Genomic DNA, 19763 nt, shown 5'->3' on the forward strand with positions numbered 1-19763 from the left:
TCTGATGCCTGATCCCAGAGGGAGAGAGGATGGTGTGTCTGATGCCTGGTCCCAGAGGGGGAGAGGATGGTGTGACTGATGCCCGGTCTCAGAGGGGTAGAGGATGGTGTGACTGATGCCCGGTCTCAGAGGGGGAGAGGATGGTGTGTCTGATGCCCGGTCTCAGAGGGGCAGAGGATGGTGTGTCTGATGCCCGGTCTCAGAGGGGCAGAGGATGGTGTGACTGATGCCCGGTCCCAGAGGGGGAGAGGATGGTGTGTCTGATGCCCGGTCTCAGAGGGGTAGAGGATGGTGTGTCTGATGCCCGGTCCCAGAGGGGGAGAGGATGGTGTGACTGATGTCCGGTCCCAGAGGGGGAGAGAGGATGGTGTGACTGATGCCCGGTCTCAGAGGGGGAGAGGATGGTGTGACTGATGCCTGGTCTCAGAGGGGTAGAGGATGGTGTTTCTGATACCCGGTCTCAGAGGGGGAGAGGATGATGTGTCCGTCCCTCTGCTAGCCCACAGGTCACCCTTGGCAAGGTGTAGTACCTGCTTAGCCCCACCTCACCCCCAATCTGGATTTCCGAAGCCATGTGATCAGGGCGTGAATGGTCGTATGAGTAGCCAGTGTACATCACAAGTCCTGGTTATGTGACCACTGACACCAGGCAGACAATCTCTGAAGGGTATTGATAATGGCTGGGGTCACATGTCTTGTAAAGACACTGCCCAGAAGAAGACAATGACAAACCACTTCTGTAGGAAAATTTGCCAAGAATCGAAGAAGCCAGAGAGTGGTCGTGGAGGATTGCTTCTCTGAGTCGAGGCCTGTGACTAGTGGTGTGCCACAGGGATCAGTGCTGGGTCCATTGTTATTTGTCATCTATATTAATGATCTGGATGAAAATGTGGTAAATTGGGTCAGCAAATTTGCTGCTGATACAAAGATTGGAGGTGTAGTGGACAGTGAGGAAGGTTTTCAAAGCTTGCAGAGGAATTTGGACCAGCTGGAAAAATGGGCTGAAATATGGCAGGTGGAGTTTAATACAGACAAGTGTGAGGTATTGCACTTTGGAAGGACAAACCAACGTAGAACATACAAGGTAAATGGTAGGGCACTGGGGAGTGCAGTAGAACAGAGGGATCTGGGAATACAGATACAAAGTTCCCTAAAAGTGGCGTCACAGGTAGATAGGATCGTATAGAAAGCTTTTGGTACATTGGCCTTTATAAATCAAAGTATTGAGTATAAGAGTTGGAATGTTATGGTGAGGTTGTATAAGGCATTGGTGAGGCCGAATTTGGAGTATTGTGTTCAGTTTTGGTCACCAAATTACAGGAAGGATATTAACAAGGTTGAAAGAGTGCAGAGAAGGTTTACAAGAATGTTGTCGGGACTTGAGAAACTCAGTTACGGAGAAAGGTTGAATAGGTTAGGACTTTATACTCTGGAGCGTAGAAGAATAAGGGGAGATTTGATAGAGGTATATAAAATTATGATAGGTATGGATAGAGTGAATGCAAACAGGCTTTTTCCACTGAGGCTAGGGGAGAAAAAAACTAGAGGACATGGGTTAAGGGTGAAGGGGGAAAAGTTTAAAGGGAACATTGTGGGGGCTTCTTCACACAGAGAGTGGTGGGAGTGTGGAATGAGCTGCCAGATGAAGTGGTAAATGTGGGCTCACTTTTAACATTTAAGAAAAATTTGGACAGGTACATGGATGAGAGGTGTATGGAGGGATATGGTCCGTGTGCAGGTCAGTGGGACTAGGCAGAAAATGGTTCTGCACAGCCAAAAAGGACCAAAAGGCCTGTTTCTGTGCTGTAATGTTCTATGGTTCTAACATTTTCCAAGAAAGATCACGATCTCCCTCGTCATACGACACTGCACATAACTATGATGATTATGCACATACATGTGCAAAGCTGTCAGGGAGAGGGAGAAAAAATGAGGTCCAGCACAGACTTGGGTTTATCAGGTGGGTTCAGGAACCTGACAGCAAGAGGGAAAAAATTGTTGTTGAACCTTAAGATGTGGGTTTTCAGGCTCCTGTACCTCCTGTCTGATGCCAGAATCGAGAAGAGCGTATGGTCGCTAATGATGAATGTCGGCTTCCTGAGACATCACCAACTTTTTCAGCCCTTTACCTCTTCCACCTATCCCCTCCCAGCTTGTGTGTGTGTGTGTATATCTCCTCTTGTAGATGTTCCTCGATGGTAGGAAGAGCTGCACCCATGATAGAATGGGCTGAGTGCCGCTACTCTCTATGGTCTCTTGCATTCCTGTGCACAGGAGTTCCAGTACCAGACGTAGGCATTGCTTTCAAAGCAGTCACCCACCCCCAGACTGGTCTCCTTCTGCCCTTGATTACAGATGCCCTGTCATATCCTCTTTCTCCGCCAGATGTTTACTGCTGTCTGGAGTCTGATTGCCATGGCTACTTTGAGAAGAAAGTACAGACACCAGTCTTGATCCAGTGCCTGAGCCCAAAGTGGGAAGAGGTGAGAACTTCAGTTGAATGTCGTGGGAGGTTCAGTTCTGCAAACTCTCAGCCACTTGTGATGGAAGGCATGAGTTCAGGAATGTCTGTGACCTCAAGGTTGTTTTGTGCGTGTGTGAGAGAGATGGAGCCTGCACTGTATAAACTGAGCACCATCTCCAAGTGGAGAACTCATAGAAGAAAGCATCAGAGCAAGACTGACAAAATGCTGGAGAATTCAGCAGGTCAGGCAGCGTCTATGGAGGGGAATAAACAGTTGACGTTCTGGGCTGAGGCTCTTCGTCACTCCAGTCACAATGAAGGGTCTTGACAACTGTTTAATTCTGTCCGTAGATGCTGTCTGACCTGCTGAGTTCCTCCAACACGTGGTACTCTGGACCTTTAGCATCTGCAGAATCCCTTGTGTTTGTGCTAGAGGGGCCTGGTCTCAGATCGTGTAACAAAACAGAGAGGGCTCAAGGGGCAGAATGGCCTACTTCTGCTCCTATCTTCTTGTTTTTTTTTTTGCATTGCTTTGTCATCCTACTCCCTTTGACTTGTTCAGCATAGTCAAAGTCCAAAGTAAATTTGTTATCAGGTATGTGATACCACATACTACTCCGAGATACTTTTTCTTGCAGGCATTCACAGTAGAGCAAAAAATACAATAGAATCAATGAAAAACTACACACAAAGACTGATAAATGGTGCAAATACCTAAACGGATGGATGGGTAGAGATGGACAGATAGGTGGGTGGATAGGTAGATGGATAGAGATGGATATGTAATACTGATAGCATGAGCTGAGTACTTGAAAGTGACTATGCTGCCCAGCCAGCTATTCTCATCTGCCTACAGCTGGCCCACAGCCACCGAAACCTCTCCTCTCCATCTACTTCTCTAGATGGGTTTTAAAGATTGCTAATGTGCCGTCCTCAAAATCTATTTCTGGCAGCTCTCTTCAAGTACACACCACCCTTTGTGTGAAGCAGCTGCCTCTGACGTTCCTTTTAAATCCATCACCTCTAATTTTAAACCTATACCCTCTTGTTTTTAGCGCCCCTCCCTTGGAAAAAGACTACATGCCCCTCTGCCTATGCCCCTCATGATCTTACTTTGCAGAAGAACACTACATTTAGTCAGTCAAACTATTTTCCCCTTTCTTTGATGCCTTAAAACTAGATCTATGATTTTTTGCAAACTGCTTTGATCATTCATTTCTATTGGTTGTAGAGCCATTGAATGTGACCACTCAGTGACCACTTTATTAGGCACACCTGCTTGTTTATGCAAATATCTAATCAGCCAATCATGTGGCAGCAACTCAGTGCGTAAGAGCATGCAGGCATGGTCAGGAGGTTCAGTTGTTGTTCAGACCAAACATCAGAATGGGGAAGGGAAGTGACCTTGTCCGTGGAGTGAAACTGCTGATTTTCTGGGATTTTCATGCACAACATTCTCTAGAGTTTATATAGAATGGTGTAAAAAATAAAAACATCCAGTGAGCATCATGGATATTCCTGCCAGGATGCAGAAAGGGGGGATTTGGGCATACAGTTAGCAACCCCATCCCATTAAAACACAGAGCTGCAGAAACACCAACAGAAGCCCCGAAGACCTCATCCCTGGAAGAGAAGGATACACCAAGGAGATGGGCTACACCTGGAAAGAATGTGAAAGACTGTCCCAGGACAGAGGCCTCCTCTGAGCTTCTGTTGGTAGCCTATGCTCTAGTAAGGGTGATGAGCTTAAGAAAGGAGAGCGGCGGTTCTGTGGATGAAAATGCCTTGTTAAAGAGAGAGGTCAGAGGAGAATGGCCAGACTGATTCCAGCTGACCGGAAGGTGACAGTAACTCAAGTAACCATCTGTTACAACAGTGGTGCGCAGAAGAGCATCTCTGAACATATAACATGTCGAACCTTGAAGTGGATGGGCTACAGCAGTAGAAGACCACACTGGGTTTCACTCCTGTACCTGATAAAGTGGACACTGAGTGTCCATCCAAGTAAAGTACTGAGGGCATTTGGCAAGGAGGACAAGTTTGGGAATGAATTGAGAGGGTTAATCACCAGAGTAAGGCATGTGCTGCTTAGTGGTGCAGTACACATCTGTAGTACGGATTGGGTTAGACACAGAGTGAAGCTTCATCTACACCGTCCCATTACACCCTCCCGGGGTCAGACACAGAGTGAAGCTCCCTCTACACTGTCCCATCACACACTCCCAGCGTCAGACACAGAGTGAAGCTCCCTCTACACTGTCCCATCACACACTCCCAGGGTCAGACACAGAGTGAAGCTCCCTCTACACTGTCCCATCACACACTCCCAGGGTCAGACACAGAGTGAAGCTCCCTCTACACTGTCCCATCACACACTCCCAGCGTCAGACACAGAGTGAAGCTCCCTCTACACTGTCCCATCACACACTCCCAGTGTCAGACACAGAGTGAAGCTGTGCAGAGGAGTATCTCTGTACACACAACACATTGAGCCTCGAAGTGGAGGAACATCAGCACTGGGTTCCACTCCTGTACCTAACTGGGTGTTGGCTTCCTATCTACTGTATCCACCCATCAGAGCTTATCTTGTTCATCTGATAGTTCTTGTTTCAGATTGAACTAAATCAGTTTCAATTATATTTTTATCAACTTCCGTACAGGCCACGTACTACCGAATTCTTAGTTAATTAACCAATTGTGCAATTGTAGACCAGAAATGACTTCTTCCCTCTTTGTATTTTTACACAGTGAGCGAAACACCATCTCAGATGCAGGCATGCACTCACTCTCCACAGTGTCAATGAAGCATGTGCAATCTACATGTGATTAAGATGCCACATAATTATTATGTTACTCAGGAAAAATGTACATATAATTTTCCGATTGTCTCCAATTAGCTGCTATCTAATTGAAAACCCCAGTGTTTTGGGATCTAGCCCACTGGGGCCCATTTCCCCCACTCTCCTCATTCTCCTCAGGGCCCTGCTTTTCAGACTTACTTTGAACTCTTGTCAGGGCTAAGGGTGGGGTCAGGGGTCAAGGTGGGGTTGGGAATGAGCAGATAAAGAATCAGGAAGGTCCTGCTGAAGGGTCTCAGCCCAAAAAGTCGACTGTACTTTTTTTTCCATAGATGCTGCCTGGCCTGCTGAGTTCCTCTAGCATTTTGTGTGTGTTGTCAGGAAGGGGTTGGCAAGTTGAGGGCTCAAGGGAGTAAGAAGACAGGGAGGTCAGGGGAAGAAGGAGTGAGATGTCAGGAGAGGTGATGGTGAGGGGCTTGGTGAGGGACCAATTTCCCCCGGGATTAATAAAGTATGACTATGAGAGTGATAGGATATGGGGTCAGACAGTGCTGGGGTCAGGGGTCAGAGTGGTGGATCAGGGGTCAGAAAGTAATGGGCTTGAGGGGTCAGGGAGTGATGGGATGAGGAGTCAGGCAGTGATGAGGTGAGGGGTCGGAGAGCTTTTTCCGAGGTGTCCTGACGCTGGGTCTCTGTGTGTGAGCAGGAGATTGATGTGGAGCTGGACGGGGCTCAGTTCCTGAGGATTCTCCTGTGGGAGCAGCACGATTACAGGAGCAGCACAGAGAAAGGGCAGGAATCTGGCAGCGACCACCTCCTTGCCAAGGCTCAGATCTGGGTGAGACCCGAGGCCGACTCATCCCTCCTCACGCCTCCTTCCTTCCACCATTCTCCTCTGTCCTCCATGTCCCTTCCTCCCCCTTTTCCCTCCCTGGCTCATCACCCTTCTTCTCCCAGACTATGTTCCTATCCCCCTCACCCACTTACTTTCCTCCCCATCACCCCTCCTCCAACATCTCCCACCTCATCCCCCACATCACATCACTCCCTTCCACTTTCTCCCCTCCACCCCTCCTCCCTCCCTCCCTATTTCCCTTTCCCAATACCCCTATTCATTTCCCTTCCCTATACCCATGCATCACCCATTTTTCTCTCCCTCCCTCCTCAAACTCCTTCCAATATCCCCATTCTAAAGCCCCCTCTCCTTTCACTCCATCTCGTTCTCTCCCTCTCCCCTCCATCCCCATTCTCTCTCCCCCTCCCCTCAACCCCCTCTCCTCCATTCCTGCCCATCCCCTCCCCTACACTCTCTCTCCTCCCCTCCCACCCCTGCCGCCACTGATCCTGATTTGACTGTCATTTGTAAACGCCAGACCTCCTGATTTGCTTGTAAGAGCATGCAAATTCCTCTTGCCATTGTGCACAGGGCTGTATGGCTTTCCACCTCTGGAGGTGTAGAGCTGGTCAGCTCCACCCTGCCCGCCGAGACCCTTCCCGCTCAGCAACACTGTGTTCGAGCCCCGGACACATCAGAAAGGGGTTGCCGCTGTCCATTCCCACCCTGGGGTGAGCTGTGCACCCAAGGGACTACGTACAGCACTGCTTCCCAGTCTACGTCAGTCGGAAGTGAGTACCTCAACCTGTACAGCTAATATTTTCACTGCAGGCCCCTCTCCCAGCTCAAATGGCCTGCAAACTTCTTCAGTCCACTGAAGCAAAGTTTCTGGTTCAAACTAGTCAACATCAGAATCAGAATCAGGTTTAATACCATAGGCATGTGTCCTGAAATTTGTTAACTTTGCAGCAGCAGTACACTGCAATATATAATAGAGGAAAAAAACTGTAACTTATATATATATAATAGTTAAATTAAATAATTTTTGCAAAAATAAATGAAATAACAAAATAGTAGTGAGGTAGTGTTCTTGGGTTCAATGTCCATTCAGGAATCGATGGCAGAGGGAAAGAAGCTGATCTTGAATTGCTGAGTGTGTGCCTTCTGTTCCTGTATCTCTTCCCTGATGATAGCAATGAGAACGAGGCATGTCCTGGGTTGTGGGGAGCCTTAATGATGGATGTCGCCTTTCTGAGGCATTGCTCCTTGAAGATGTCCGGGTTACTATGGAGGCCAGTGTCCATGATGGAGCTGACTAACCTTACTAATTAGATCCCAGCCTGTTGCTCACTCCTGAGAACGTGTTATTCTAAATACAAAACCCCTGTAACTGAGTCCCAACCTGTAACTGAGTCCCAGGTATCTTTTATTCTATATTTAAACTCCTCACAGCACTCAATTAAAGTCGAACCTGCACCTCATTCTTAGGGATCTGTTGTCCTGTATTGTAACCCATCAAAACTATGGATTAAATTCCATCCTGTAATTCATTTCCAGATATGTGTTACTCTTAAAGGCATCCGTTAGTCTTGCGAGACCATGGATGTGTGCCTGAAAAGTCTTCACCCTGGGCAAGATTGTATGGAAGACCAGCAGTTGTCTATGCTGCAAGTCTCCCCTCTCCACGACACCAATGTTGTCCAAAGGACACATTAGGACCCATATAGCTTGGCACCAGTGTGTGATTAAGTGCCTTGCTCAAGCACACAACACATTGCCTTGGCTGGGGCTTGAACTCACGACCTTCAGGTCGCTAGTCCAATGCCTTAACCGCTTGGCCACATGCCCACAGACATGTGTTACTCTAAACCTAAGCTACAACCACAAACTGCTGGAGGAACTCAGTAACTCAGACAGCTTCTACGGAGAGGAATAAAGAGTCAATATTTTGGGCCAAGATCCTTCATCAAAAGAGCAAAAATGTCAACTGTTAATTTATTTCCGTAGATGCTGCCTGACCTGAGTTCCTCCAGCAATTTGTATGTGTTGCTCAAGATTTCCAGCATCTTATATTTACTCTATATGAAATCCTTGAAACTCTGGATTAGATCCCAGCCTGTAACTCACTCCCAGGGATCTAATACTCTGTATATAAACCCCTCAAACCCCTGGATTAGATCCCAGCCTGTAACTCACTCCCAGGGATCTGATATTCTGTGTATAAACCCCTCAAACCCCTGGATTAGATCCCAGTCTGTAACTCACTCCCAGGGATCTGATATTCTGTACATACTGTAAACCTCCCAAACCCCTGGATTTGATTCCAGCCTGTAACTCACTCCCAGGAATCTGTTATTCTATATATATATTCTCGGCACAGCCAAGAAGGGCCAAAAGGCCTGTTTCTGTGCTGTAGTTTTTCTATGGTTTCTATACTGTAAACCTCCCAAACCCCTGGATTTAATCCCAGCCTGTAACTTGGTCCTGTGTATCTGTTATTCCATATATAGAAACATAGAAAACCTACAGCACAGTAGAGGCCCTTCAGCCCACAAAGCTGTGCTGAACATGTCCTTACCTTATCAATTACCTAGAGTTACCCATAGCCCTCTGTTTTTCTAAGCTCCATGCTCCAGGAGTCTCTTAAAAGACCAATTGTATCTGTCTCCTACTGTCGCCGGCAGCCCATTCCACGCACTTACCACTCTCTGCGTAAAAAAGAATTACCCCTGACATCTCCTCTGTATCTGCTTCCAAGCACCTTAAAACTGTGCCCTCTTGTGCTAGCCATTTCAGCCTTGGGAAAAAACCTCTGACTATCCACATGATCAATGCCTCTCTCCATTTTATACACCTCTTTCAGGTCATCTCTCATCTTCCGTTGCTTCAAGGAGAAAAGGCCAAGTTCACTCAAACTATTCTCATAAGGCTCCCCAATCCAGGCAACATCCTTGTAAATCTCCTCTGCACCCTTTCTGTGGTTTCCACATCCTTCCTGTAGTGAGGCGACCAGAACTGAGCACAGTACTCCAAGTGGGGTCTGACCAGGGTCCTATATAACTGTAACATTACCTCTCGGCTCCTAAACTCAATTCCACGATTGATGAAGGCCAATGAACTGTATGCTGTCTTAACCACAGAGTCAACCTGTGCAGCAGCCTTGAGTGTCCTATGGACTTGGACCCCAAGATCCCTCTGATCCTCCACCCTGCCAAGAGTCTTATCATTAATACTATATTCTGCCACCATATTTGACCTACCAAAATGAACCACTTCACACTTATCTGGGTTGAACTCCATCTGCAACTTCTCAGCCCAGTTTTGCATCCTATCAATGTCCAGCTGTAACCTCTGACAGCCCTCCACACGATTCACAACACCCCAAACCTTTGTGTCATCAGGAAACTTACTAACTCATCACTCCACTTCCTCATCCAGGTCATTTATAAAAATCACGAAGAGTTGGGGTCCCAGAACAGATTCCTGAGGCACACCACTGGTCACCGACCTCCATGCAGAATATGACCCATCTACAACCACTCTTTGCCTTCTGTGGGCAAGCCAGTTCTAAATCCACAAAGCAGTGTCCCCTTGGATCCCATGCCTCCTCAAACCCTGGATTAGATCCCACCCTGTAACTCATTCCCGTAGATCTGTTATTCTATATGTAAACCCCTCAAACCCTTGGATTAGATCCCAGTCTGCAACTCACTCCATTGATCTGTTATTCTACATATGAAACTTCTGAACCCCTGGATTAGATCCCAGCCTGTAACTCACACTCAGGGATCTGTTATTCTATATATAAACCCCTGGATTAGATCCCAGCCTGTAACCCAGTCCTGTGGTCTCACCCTGAACCCCTGGATTATGTCCGAGTCTGTAACTCACTCCCAGGGATCTGTTATTCCCCGAACCTCTGGATTGGATCCGAGCCTATAACTCACTTGTGGGGATCTGATATTCTATATATAAACCCCTCGAAGCCCTGGATTAGGTCCAAGCCTGTATCTCACTCATAGAGATCTGTTATTCTGTATACAACATCCCCTCTACCCACTTCTTTAGGATCCAACCAATCTAGGGCCTAGTCTGTTTTGTGATGCCTTGCTGACCATTTCACCTTCTTTTTGCTTCCCATTAGCTCGATCCCAGGAGCCTGAAATCCAACCAGTGGAAGGGAAGTTTGATTGGGGTGAAACGGGTAAGGGGGGAGTTTTCCTGTCGGGATAAAGGGGTGGCTTTCCCTAGGTGTTGTGGCCTCACTCTAGGCCTCTAGCTTTGTGACAGGGTTTCATGGGAGGCTGTTTGAATTTTCTTTTTCAATGGAAGGCTATTCGTGATGACAGCATCACAACCTTTTTATCCCAGAGTATCAAGAATTCGAGGGCACAGGTTTGAAGTGTGTTGGGGGGGGGGTAGATTCAAGAGGAACATGAGCAGCAAATATTTTTATGCCAAAGGCAGTATCAATGCCAGGGGAAGTGATTGAGATAGGTAGAATAACAATTTTTAAATGGACAGAAAAGGCTTAGAAGGTTATGGGCCAAACACAGGCAAATAGGACGAGCTTGAATGGGTCACCTTGGTCAGTGTGGGCCAGATGGGTCAATGGGCCTGTTTCCATGTGGTATGACTCTGTGAATAAATGGGGAAGACATAAAACAAGTACAGAACCTTTGCTACTGAGGAAGCCGGGTAACATCAGATGGCAGGTGCGACATGGACATCAAAAGAAGAATAGGGATGGCAAAAGACACCTTTACGAGAATGAAGAGTATACTGACCAACACTAAACTAGGCATGACAACCCGCCTCAGAGTACTGAAATGTTATGTTTATCCAGTTATGTTATAGGTATCAGAATGTTGGACAATATCCAGTAACATGGGGACACGAATTGTAGCAGCAGAGATGTGATTTTTGAGGAGGATGCAAAGAATATCATGGATGAAACGAATATCTAACAAGGATGTCATGAAAAAAGCAAACACGAAAAGAGAAATAATGTATGAGATCATGAAAAGGCAACGTAACTTCATTGGAAATGTGATTAGGAAAGAGGAGTTAGAATGCACAGTAATTATGGGAAAGATTGAAGGGAAGAAAGCAAGAGGAAAATGAAGAAAAATGATGATGGAGACAGCAGCCAGAGAACTGGAAATGAATACCAATGAATTGATCCACTTGACCCGAAACAGGAGTGTGTGGGCCATGGCAGTCAAAGCTCAAACTGGGCACGGCACCTGATGATGAGGATGATGAATACGCTGTGACAGAGTATTACAGTAATACAATAATCTACATTTCACACTATTTACAGTAAAAAAAAACTTTTAAGTTTTAACAGAGTCGTCTCTACCCAGAATGCTCTCGAGAACCTGAGGGGGACCACCAGTCCCAGAAATCCCCATTTGTACCTGTGGATACCATGTGCTCCTACTCCAGGGACACAAGTAACCCCGGCAGAAGGACAGGACCCTCGCCTGCCTGCTTCCTGGACCTGTGAATGACCAACTCAGCTGGAGCTAGGAACAAACCGACAGGAGATCCACCTCCAGCACTCCCTCCTCCCATCCCAGGTGGCCAAAGATCAGGAGTATGGGGCTGGTGGGCAGGCACAATTGAGGGGTTCACCATGGTAATGCCCGGACTATGACCTTTCCACTTCAGCCCCCTCAATGAAGATAGGTGCGTGCTGGACTGAGCTCCCCTTATTGAAGTCCACACTCCGTTCCTTGGACTTGCTTGTGTTGAACATAGGTTTGAGAAAAGGGGTGTGCTGTGGAGAAATGAGGAGGGGTGTGGAGGAGAGGGAGAGGGTAAGAAATGAGGGGATGGAGAGTGACAGAGATAGGTTGCGGACAAGAAAGGGATGGGGACACCATCTTGGGTAGTCAGGGTGGAAGGAGAGGGACTTGGACACAGAGACTGACCTGTCAACTCTTCAGCTCCTGTCAATAATTCCCATTTCATTTCCTAGCATGAGCTGAGCTGTTCCATGAAGTACCAACATCAGAGCCTCAGTGAGCTGGACCAGCTGACGGGGGCTCCGCAGGGGACCTTTGGAATTCCCATCAGCATCGTCACATAGTGAGTACATGCAGAGCCTCAGGGCTCTCTGGGTCGAGAAACTGATTCCCAGTCGATCAGCCCAATCCCTACACACTCATTCCTACTATACTATACACATTCCCAATGGAACTCACCACTTCCCATTCACTCACACTGTACACAACCTTATTGGAAAAAACCCTGCCCATTCATTCCAGTATCCACATTCCAATGGACTCAACCCCTTCCCTTCACTACCACTGTACACATTCCAATGGACTCAACCCCTTCCCTTCACTACCACTGTACACATTCCAAATGGTCTGGAGCTCTTCCCTTCACTCCCACTGTACACATTCCCAATGGACTCAGCCCCTTCCCTTCACTCCCACTGTACACATTCCCAATGGACTCAAACTCTTCCCTTCACTCCCACTGTACACATTCCCAATGGACTCAGCCCCTTCCCTTCACTCCCGCTGTACACATTCCCAATGGACTCGAGCCCTTCCCTTCACTCCCACTGTACAGATTCCCAATGGACTCGAGCCCTTCCCTTCACTCCCACTGTACACGTTCCCAATGGACTCGTCCCCTTCCCTTCACTCCCACTGTACACGTTCCCAATGGACTCGAGCCCTTCCCTTCACTCCCACTGTACACATTCCCAATGGACTCGACCCCTTGCCTTCACTCCCACTGTACACATTCCCAATGGACCCGGCAACTTCCCTTCACTCCCACTGTACACATTCCCAATGGACTCGAGCCCTTCCCTTCACTCCCACTGTACACATTCCCAATGGACTCGAGCCCTTCCCTTCACTCCCACTGTACACATTCCCAATGGACCCGGCAACTTCCCTTCACTCCCGCTGTACATATTCCGAATGGACACGAGCTCTTCCCTTCGCTCCCACTGTACACATTCCCAATGGATTCGAGCTCTTCCCTTCACTCCCACTGTACACATTCCCAATGGACTCGAGCCCTTCCCTTCACTCCCACTGTACACATTCCCAATGGACCCGGCAACTTCCCTTCACTCCCGCTGTACACATTCCGAATGGACACGAGCTCTTCCCTTCGCTCCCACTGTACACATTCCCAATGGACCCGGCAACTTCCCTTCACTCCCGCTGTACACATTCCGAATGGACACGAGCTCTTCCCTTCGCTCCCACTGTACACATTCCCAATGGATTCGAGCTCTTCCCTTCACTCCCACTGTACACATTCCCAATGGACTCGACCCCTTCCCTTCACTCCCACTGTACACATTCCCAATGGACCCGGCAACTTCCCTTCACTCCCGCTGTACACATTCCCAATGAACTTGACCCCTTCCCTTCACTTCCACTGTACACATTCCCAATGGACATGAGCTCTTCCCTTCACTCCCACTGTACACATTCCCAGTGGACCCGTCCCCTTCCCTTCACTCCCGCTGTACACATTCCCAATGGACTCGACCCCTTCTCTTCACTCCCACTGTACACATTCCCAATGGACTCGAGCTCTTCACTTCACTCCCACTGTAAACTTTCCCAATGGACCCGGCCCCTTCCCTTCACTCCCACTGTACACGTTCCCAATGGACTCGAGCCCTTCCCTTCACTCCCACTGTACAGATTCCCAATGGACTCGAGCCCTTCCCTTCACTCCCACTGTACACATTCCCAATGGACTCGAGCCCTTCCCTTCACTCCCACTGTACACATTCCCAATGGACTCGAGCCCTTCCCTTCACTCCCACTGTACACATTCCCAATGGACCAGGCCCCTTTCCTTCACTCCCACTGTACACGTTCCCAATGGACCTGTCCCCTTCCCTTGACTCCCACTGTACACGTTCCCAATGGACTCAAGCCCTTCCCTTCACTCCCACTGTACAGATTCCCAATGGACTCGAGCCCTTCCCTTAACTCCCACTGTACACGTTCCCAATGGACTCGAGCCCTTCCCTTCACTCCCACTGTACAGATTCCCAATGGACTCGAGCCCTTCCCTTCACTCCCACTGTACACATTCCCAATGGACTCGAGCCTTTTCCTTCACTCCCACTGTACACATTCCCAATGGACCCGTCCCCTTCCCTTCACTCCCACTGTACACATTCCGAATGGACTCGGCCCCTTCCCTTCACTCCCACTGTACACATTCCCAATGGACTCGACCCCTTCCCTCACTCCCGCTGTACACATTCCCAATGGACCCGGCAACTTCCCTTCACTCCCGCTGTACACATTCCCAATGAACTTGACCCCTTCCCTTCACTTCCACTGTACACATTCCCAATGGACTCGAGCTCTTCCCTTCACTCCCACTGTACACATTCCCAATGGACCCGGCCCCTTCCCTTCACTCCCACTGTACACGTTCCCAGTGGACCCGTCCCCTTCCCTTGACTCCCACTGTACACGTTCCCAATGGACTCGAGCCCTTCCCTTCACTCCCACTGTACAGATTCCCAATGGACTCGAGCCCTTCCCTTCACTCCCACTGTACACATTCCCAATGGACTCGAGCCCTTCCCTTCACTCCCACTGTACAGATTCCCAATGGACTCGAGCCCTTCCCTTCACTCCCACTGTACACATTCCCAATGGACTCGAGCCCTTCCCTTCACTCCCACTGTACACATTCCCAATGGACTCGAGCCCTTCCCTTCACTCCCACTGTACACATTCCCAATGGACTCGACCCCTTGCCTTCACTCCCACTGTACACATTCCCAATGGACCCGGCAACTTCCCTTCACTCCCACTGTACACATTCCGAATGGACCCAACAACTCCCCACTCACTCCCAATGGTCCCCAGCTTTCTCATTCACTCTGCTCGCAGAGAATCTGACCACCTTGTGCCTCTGCCCTACAGCCGGGAGCACAGCAAGATTCCACGGATCGTGCAGCGCTGCGTGAAGGAAGTGGAGAGGCGTGGGATGAAGGAACTTGGGATCTACCGGGTGTCGGGCATCGCGACCGAGGTCCAGGACCTAAAAGTGGCATTTGATGCTGGTGAGGGACGTGGGCAGTGCTCATGTTCTGTTGAACTCCCCGGACAAACTCTGCCCCCAGCCCATTCCCGTTCTAGTCCTGGTTCCTCCCACAGATCCTCCCCCACTCAGAGCTTTCAGAATATACCCTCGCTGTGTACCCGTCCTGTCCCCACAAACCACCCCCTCCTGGGATCCCAACACCGACAGATTACAAGACATGACTAACAGCCCAAATAAGTGCTCACTTCTCTTGTGTTGATCAGTCAATCAGCCCTCAGTGGGGCACTCCCTCACACCTACACAGTACTGAGCTCCCTCACGGCTCTTCGAGCAGTGCGCTGCTCCCTCAGCATGGCTCCCCCCCACAGTACGGCACTCTCTCATTCCCTCTACTACCGTACAGAGCTCCCTCTCCACCCATCCCACAGCAGGGAGCTCCCTCAGCACCCCTCCAACAACAAGGAGCTCCTTCAGCACCCTCCAACAGTGAGGAGCTCCCTCACCACCCTCCCCACAGTGAGGAGCTCCCTCACCACCCCTCCCACAGCGAGGAGCTCCCTCACCACCCTCCCCTCAGTGAGGATCTCCCTCACCACCCTCCCCACCCTCCCCACAGCGAGGAGCTCCCTCAGTGCCCCTCCCACAGCGAGGAGCTCCCTCACCACCCCCTCGCCACACCTCCCACAGCGAGGAGCTCCCTCACGACCCCCTCGCCACACCTCCCACAGCGAGGAGCTCCCTCACCACCCCCTCGCCACCCCTCCCACAGCGAGGAGCTCCCTCACGACCCCCTCGCCACACCTCCCACAGCGAGGAGCTCCCTCGCCACCAGTACCGAATGAACCACTTGACCCTAGAAGTCTGGGACTCTAGCGCAGGGCCCCCACACAGAAGGAAGTCCCCAAGTGGTCACCGCAGAGCCACTCCCTATAGACCCCCGCCTGACGCCACCTACTCCTGCTCATTCTCCCCACTGCAGGCAGCAAAGAGACAGCGGCCCTACTGAAGGATGCGGACATTCACGTGGTGGCGGGAACCTTGAAGCTGTACCTGCGGAGCCTTCCGGAGCCTTTACTCACCACCGAGCTGGTGCCCTCGTTCTTCAAGGCAGCAGGTAGGCCAAAGGAAGGTTTATTTCCAGGGGTTGGCTGAGCTGAGGAAGGAGGGGACGTGTGTTTAAAGCGGCTCCTCCCTCAGTACAGTTCTCCTCCCACCTCCACTGCCCTTGTCCTGAGACGACCCAAACGAGTCGTGATATGATGCAGTGAGTATCAAGGAAATCGCGGTTCAATCAAGCGCATTGGCAAACGAGTCGTGATGTGATGCAGTGAGGATCAAGGAGATCGCGGTTCAATCAGGCGCATTGGCAGTCAGGTGGGGAAGTAGTTTCAAAGGAATTAGGATCTGGTTTAATATCAACGGCAAATGTCGTGAAATCTGTTAACTTTGCTGCAGCAGTGCAATGCAATACATGATAGAAAACTGAATTACAGTAAATATATTATATATAAATATTATATAGTTACATTAAATATGTCGTGCAAAAGGACTGGATATTAAAAAAACAAGTAGTCAGGTAGTGTTCATGGGTTCAATGTTCATTCAGAAATTGGATGGCAGAAGGGAAGAAGCTGTTCCTGAATCACTGAGTGTGTGCCTTCAGGCTCCTGTGGCTCCTGTAGCTCTTTGCCGATGGTAGCAATGAGAACAGGGCATGACCTGGGTGATGGGGGTCCTTAATGATGGACGCCGCCTTTTTGAGGCATTGCTCCTCTATGTCCTGGATACTATGGCCAGTGCCCATGATGGAGCTGACTATTTACAACTCTCTGCAGCTTCCTTTGATCCTGTGCAGTAGCCCCCCCTCCTCCCCCCAACCAGACGGTGGTGCAGCCTGTTAGAGTGCTCTCCATGGCACGTCTGCAGAAATTTGTGAGCGTATTTGCTGATAGACCAGACCTCCTCAAACTCCTAATGAAATATAGCCACTGTCTTGCCTCTTTATAGCTGCATCGAGGGGTGGGGGGGGGGGTGAAGATTGAACGAGTCTGGGACCCAGGGGGAGGGTGTGGCTGGAGGAGTGGCTAGTACAGCTCCCATCACTGGTGAATCTCATTACAATTCCAGGTGTTGAAGACAAAGAAGCCAAGGATACCCAGATGACATCACTACTCAACCAGTTACCAAAGCCAAACCTCAGTACATTTCTGTACCTCCTACACCACCTGAAGAGGTAATGACAAAGCCCAAATAACAGGAAGACTTCTCCATCTGTTGATCTCTCACAGGGAAATATCTCCACACCGCCTGGTATCTCTCAGTCCCTCTCCCTCAGAGATATCTGTACACTGACTAGTGTCTCTCAGTCCCTCTCTCTCAGAGATATCTGTACACTGACTGGTGTCTATCAGTCCCTCTCTCTCAGGGGGATATCTGTACACTGACCGGTGTCTCTCAGTCCCTCTCTCTCAGGGGATATCTGTACACTGACCGGTGTCTCTCAGTCCCTCTATCTCAGGGGATATCTGTACACTGACTGGTGTCTCTCAGTCCCTCTCTCTCAGGGGATATCTGTACACTGACTGGTGTCTCTCTGTCCCTCTCTCTCAGGGGGACATCTGTACACTGACCGGTGTCTCTCTGTCCCTCTCTCTCAGGGGGATATCTATACACTGACCGGAGTCTCATATGGGAAATTGAGTTGGTAGGTAAGGGCTAGAGAGAGGTAGTCATCCCTAAGTTGCAGACAGTAGGAAAATGGGTGATTGGCAGGAGAGAGAAAGGAAATGGACAGTCAGAGCAGAGTACCCCTGCGGCTGTTCCCCTCAATAATAACTATACCACTTTGGATGCCATTGTGGGGGATGACCTACCTGGGTGGAAGCTACACTGACCGGGTCTCTTGCACTGTGTCTCAGAAGGGAAGATGGGGAGAAGAGGACTACTGTAGTGATAGGGGCTTCCAAAGTTACAGGAGAAGACATGAGATTCTGTGAGTGCGGTGAAGACACCCGTGTGGTATGTTGCCTCTCTGGAGCCAGGGTTAGGGTGTTTCATATCGGGTCCACAACGTTCTAAAGGGGGAATGTGAGCAGCCAGATGTCTAGGTACATTTTGGTAGGAAGAACGAGGTGGCCTTGAAGGGAGGATTTAGGGAGCGAGGCAGAAAGCTGAAAAGCATGAACCCCATGGTAGCAATCTATGGTGCGGTGTATCCGTGAGGGTAAGAATAGATGAGTTGTTAGATGAATGCCTGGCTGGTAAACTGGTGCAGGGGACAGGATTTCAGCTTTCTGGATCGCTGGGATCTCTTCAGAGGAAGGTATGACCTGTACAAAGGGGATGGGTTACACCTGAGCTTGAGGGGGACCAATATCTTGTGTGTGGGTTTGCTAGAGCTGTTGGGGAGAATTTAAACTAATTTGGCAGGAGGATGGGAACTGGAGTGATAGGGCTAAGGATGGGGCTGTTGGTTTACAAGCAGAGCCAATGTGCAGTGAGACTTTCCGGAAGGACAAGAGGATGATAGGGTAAAATTGCAGTCAGTGGGTCAAGTTGCTGTGTAAAAGTGTGACAAAATCGAAAATGGTGTTGAATACAGGACTGAGCGCACACAGTATAAGGTATAAAGTAGACGATCTTGTAGTGCTGTCAAAGATCGGCAGGTTTGACATTGTGGCATCACTAGGTCATGGCTGAGAGAAGACTATAGTTGGGTGCTTAACATACACATTGAATCGAATGGTCAGGCAGGTAGGCAGAGGGGATAGTGTGGCTCGTTTGGTTAAAAAACTGAATCAAATCCTTCAAAAGAGGTGATATAGGATGGAAAGATGTACAATTCTTGTGAGTACAGTCAAGAAACTGCAAGGGTAAAAAGACCCTGATGGGAGTTATATACAGATCCCCAAACAGTAGCCAAGATGTAGGCTATAAATCACAACAGGATATAGAATAGGCTTGTCAAAAGAGCAATGTTACAATAGTCATGGGGGATTTCAGTATGCAGGTAGAGAGGGAAAATAATATTGGTGTTGGATCCCAAGAGGGAAAATTTGTAGAATACCTATGGGATGGCTTTTTTAGAGAACTTTGTGGTTGAGTCCACTAAGGGATCAGCTATTCTGGATTGGGTGTTGTATAATGAACCGGATTTGATTCAGGAGTTTAAGGTAAAGAAATCCTTAGGAGCCAGTGATCATAATATGATATAACTCACCCTGCAATTTGAGAAAGAGAAGCTGAAGTCAGATGTATTGTTATGACACACATCTAACCATGCAAGGTTCCAGGGTTTAGATTTCCTAACTCTCCGGAATATGGATAGCTGGCACGGCCTCCCTAAAGGTTCAGGACCATCCCATTAATTGGCAATCATGTTTTGGGTTTGGTACCAAAAATTGTGTATTTAAAGAGCACCTGAACGGAGCTTCAGTGCCCGGTGGAGATTGATGGGTTCCCATCGGCTCAAACGAGAGAGTTGAAGAGGCTCGGTGGGGCGGTTGGTGGTGTTGGCTGTGAATGATGTGGGGATGTTGGGAAACACTGTAGGTTCAGGTAGGGGGGTGGATCCGGGAAAGGAACCGGGAAGTAAAGGGTTCAGGTGAGGCGG

The 19763-nt window shown here is 49.1% G+C and overlaps 1 protein-coding gene across 1 annotated transcript in view; it reads left to right on the top strand.

Moving 5' to 3' along the window:
• The window catches only part of LOC140197869 (active breakpoint cluster region-related protein-like), a 74891-nt gene that overhangs the window by 43752 nt on the left and 11376 nt on the right, over positions 1-19763 (top strand). The window contains exons 16-22 of the mRNA XM_072258412.1: positions 2386-2483; positions 5969-6100; positions 10242-10301; positions 12081-12190; positions 15031-15170; positions 16131-16265; positions 17279-17384. Of these exons, the coding sequence (XP_072114513.1) occupies positions 2386-2483; positions 5969-6100; positions 10242-10301; positions 12081-12190; positions 15031-15170; positions 16131-16265; positions 17279-17384 (781 nt within the window). The remainder of the gene's footprint in view (positions 1-2385; positions 2484-5968; positions 6101-10241; positions 10302-12080; positions 12191-15030; positions 15171-16130; positions 16266-17278; positions 17385-19763) is intronic.

This window comes from Mobula birostris, chromosome 5, assembly GCF_030028105.1.
Source record: "Mobula birostris isolate sMobBir1 chromosome 5, sMobBir1.hap1, whole genome shotgun sequence".
NCBI classification, from domain to species: Eukaryota; Metazoa; Chordata; class Chondrichthyes; order Myliobatiformes; family Myliobatidae; genus Mobula; species Mobula birostris.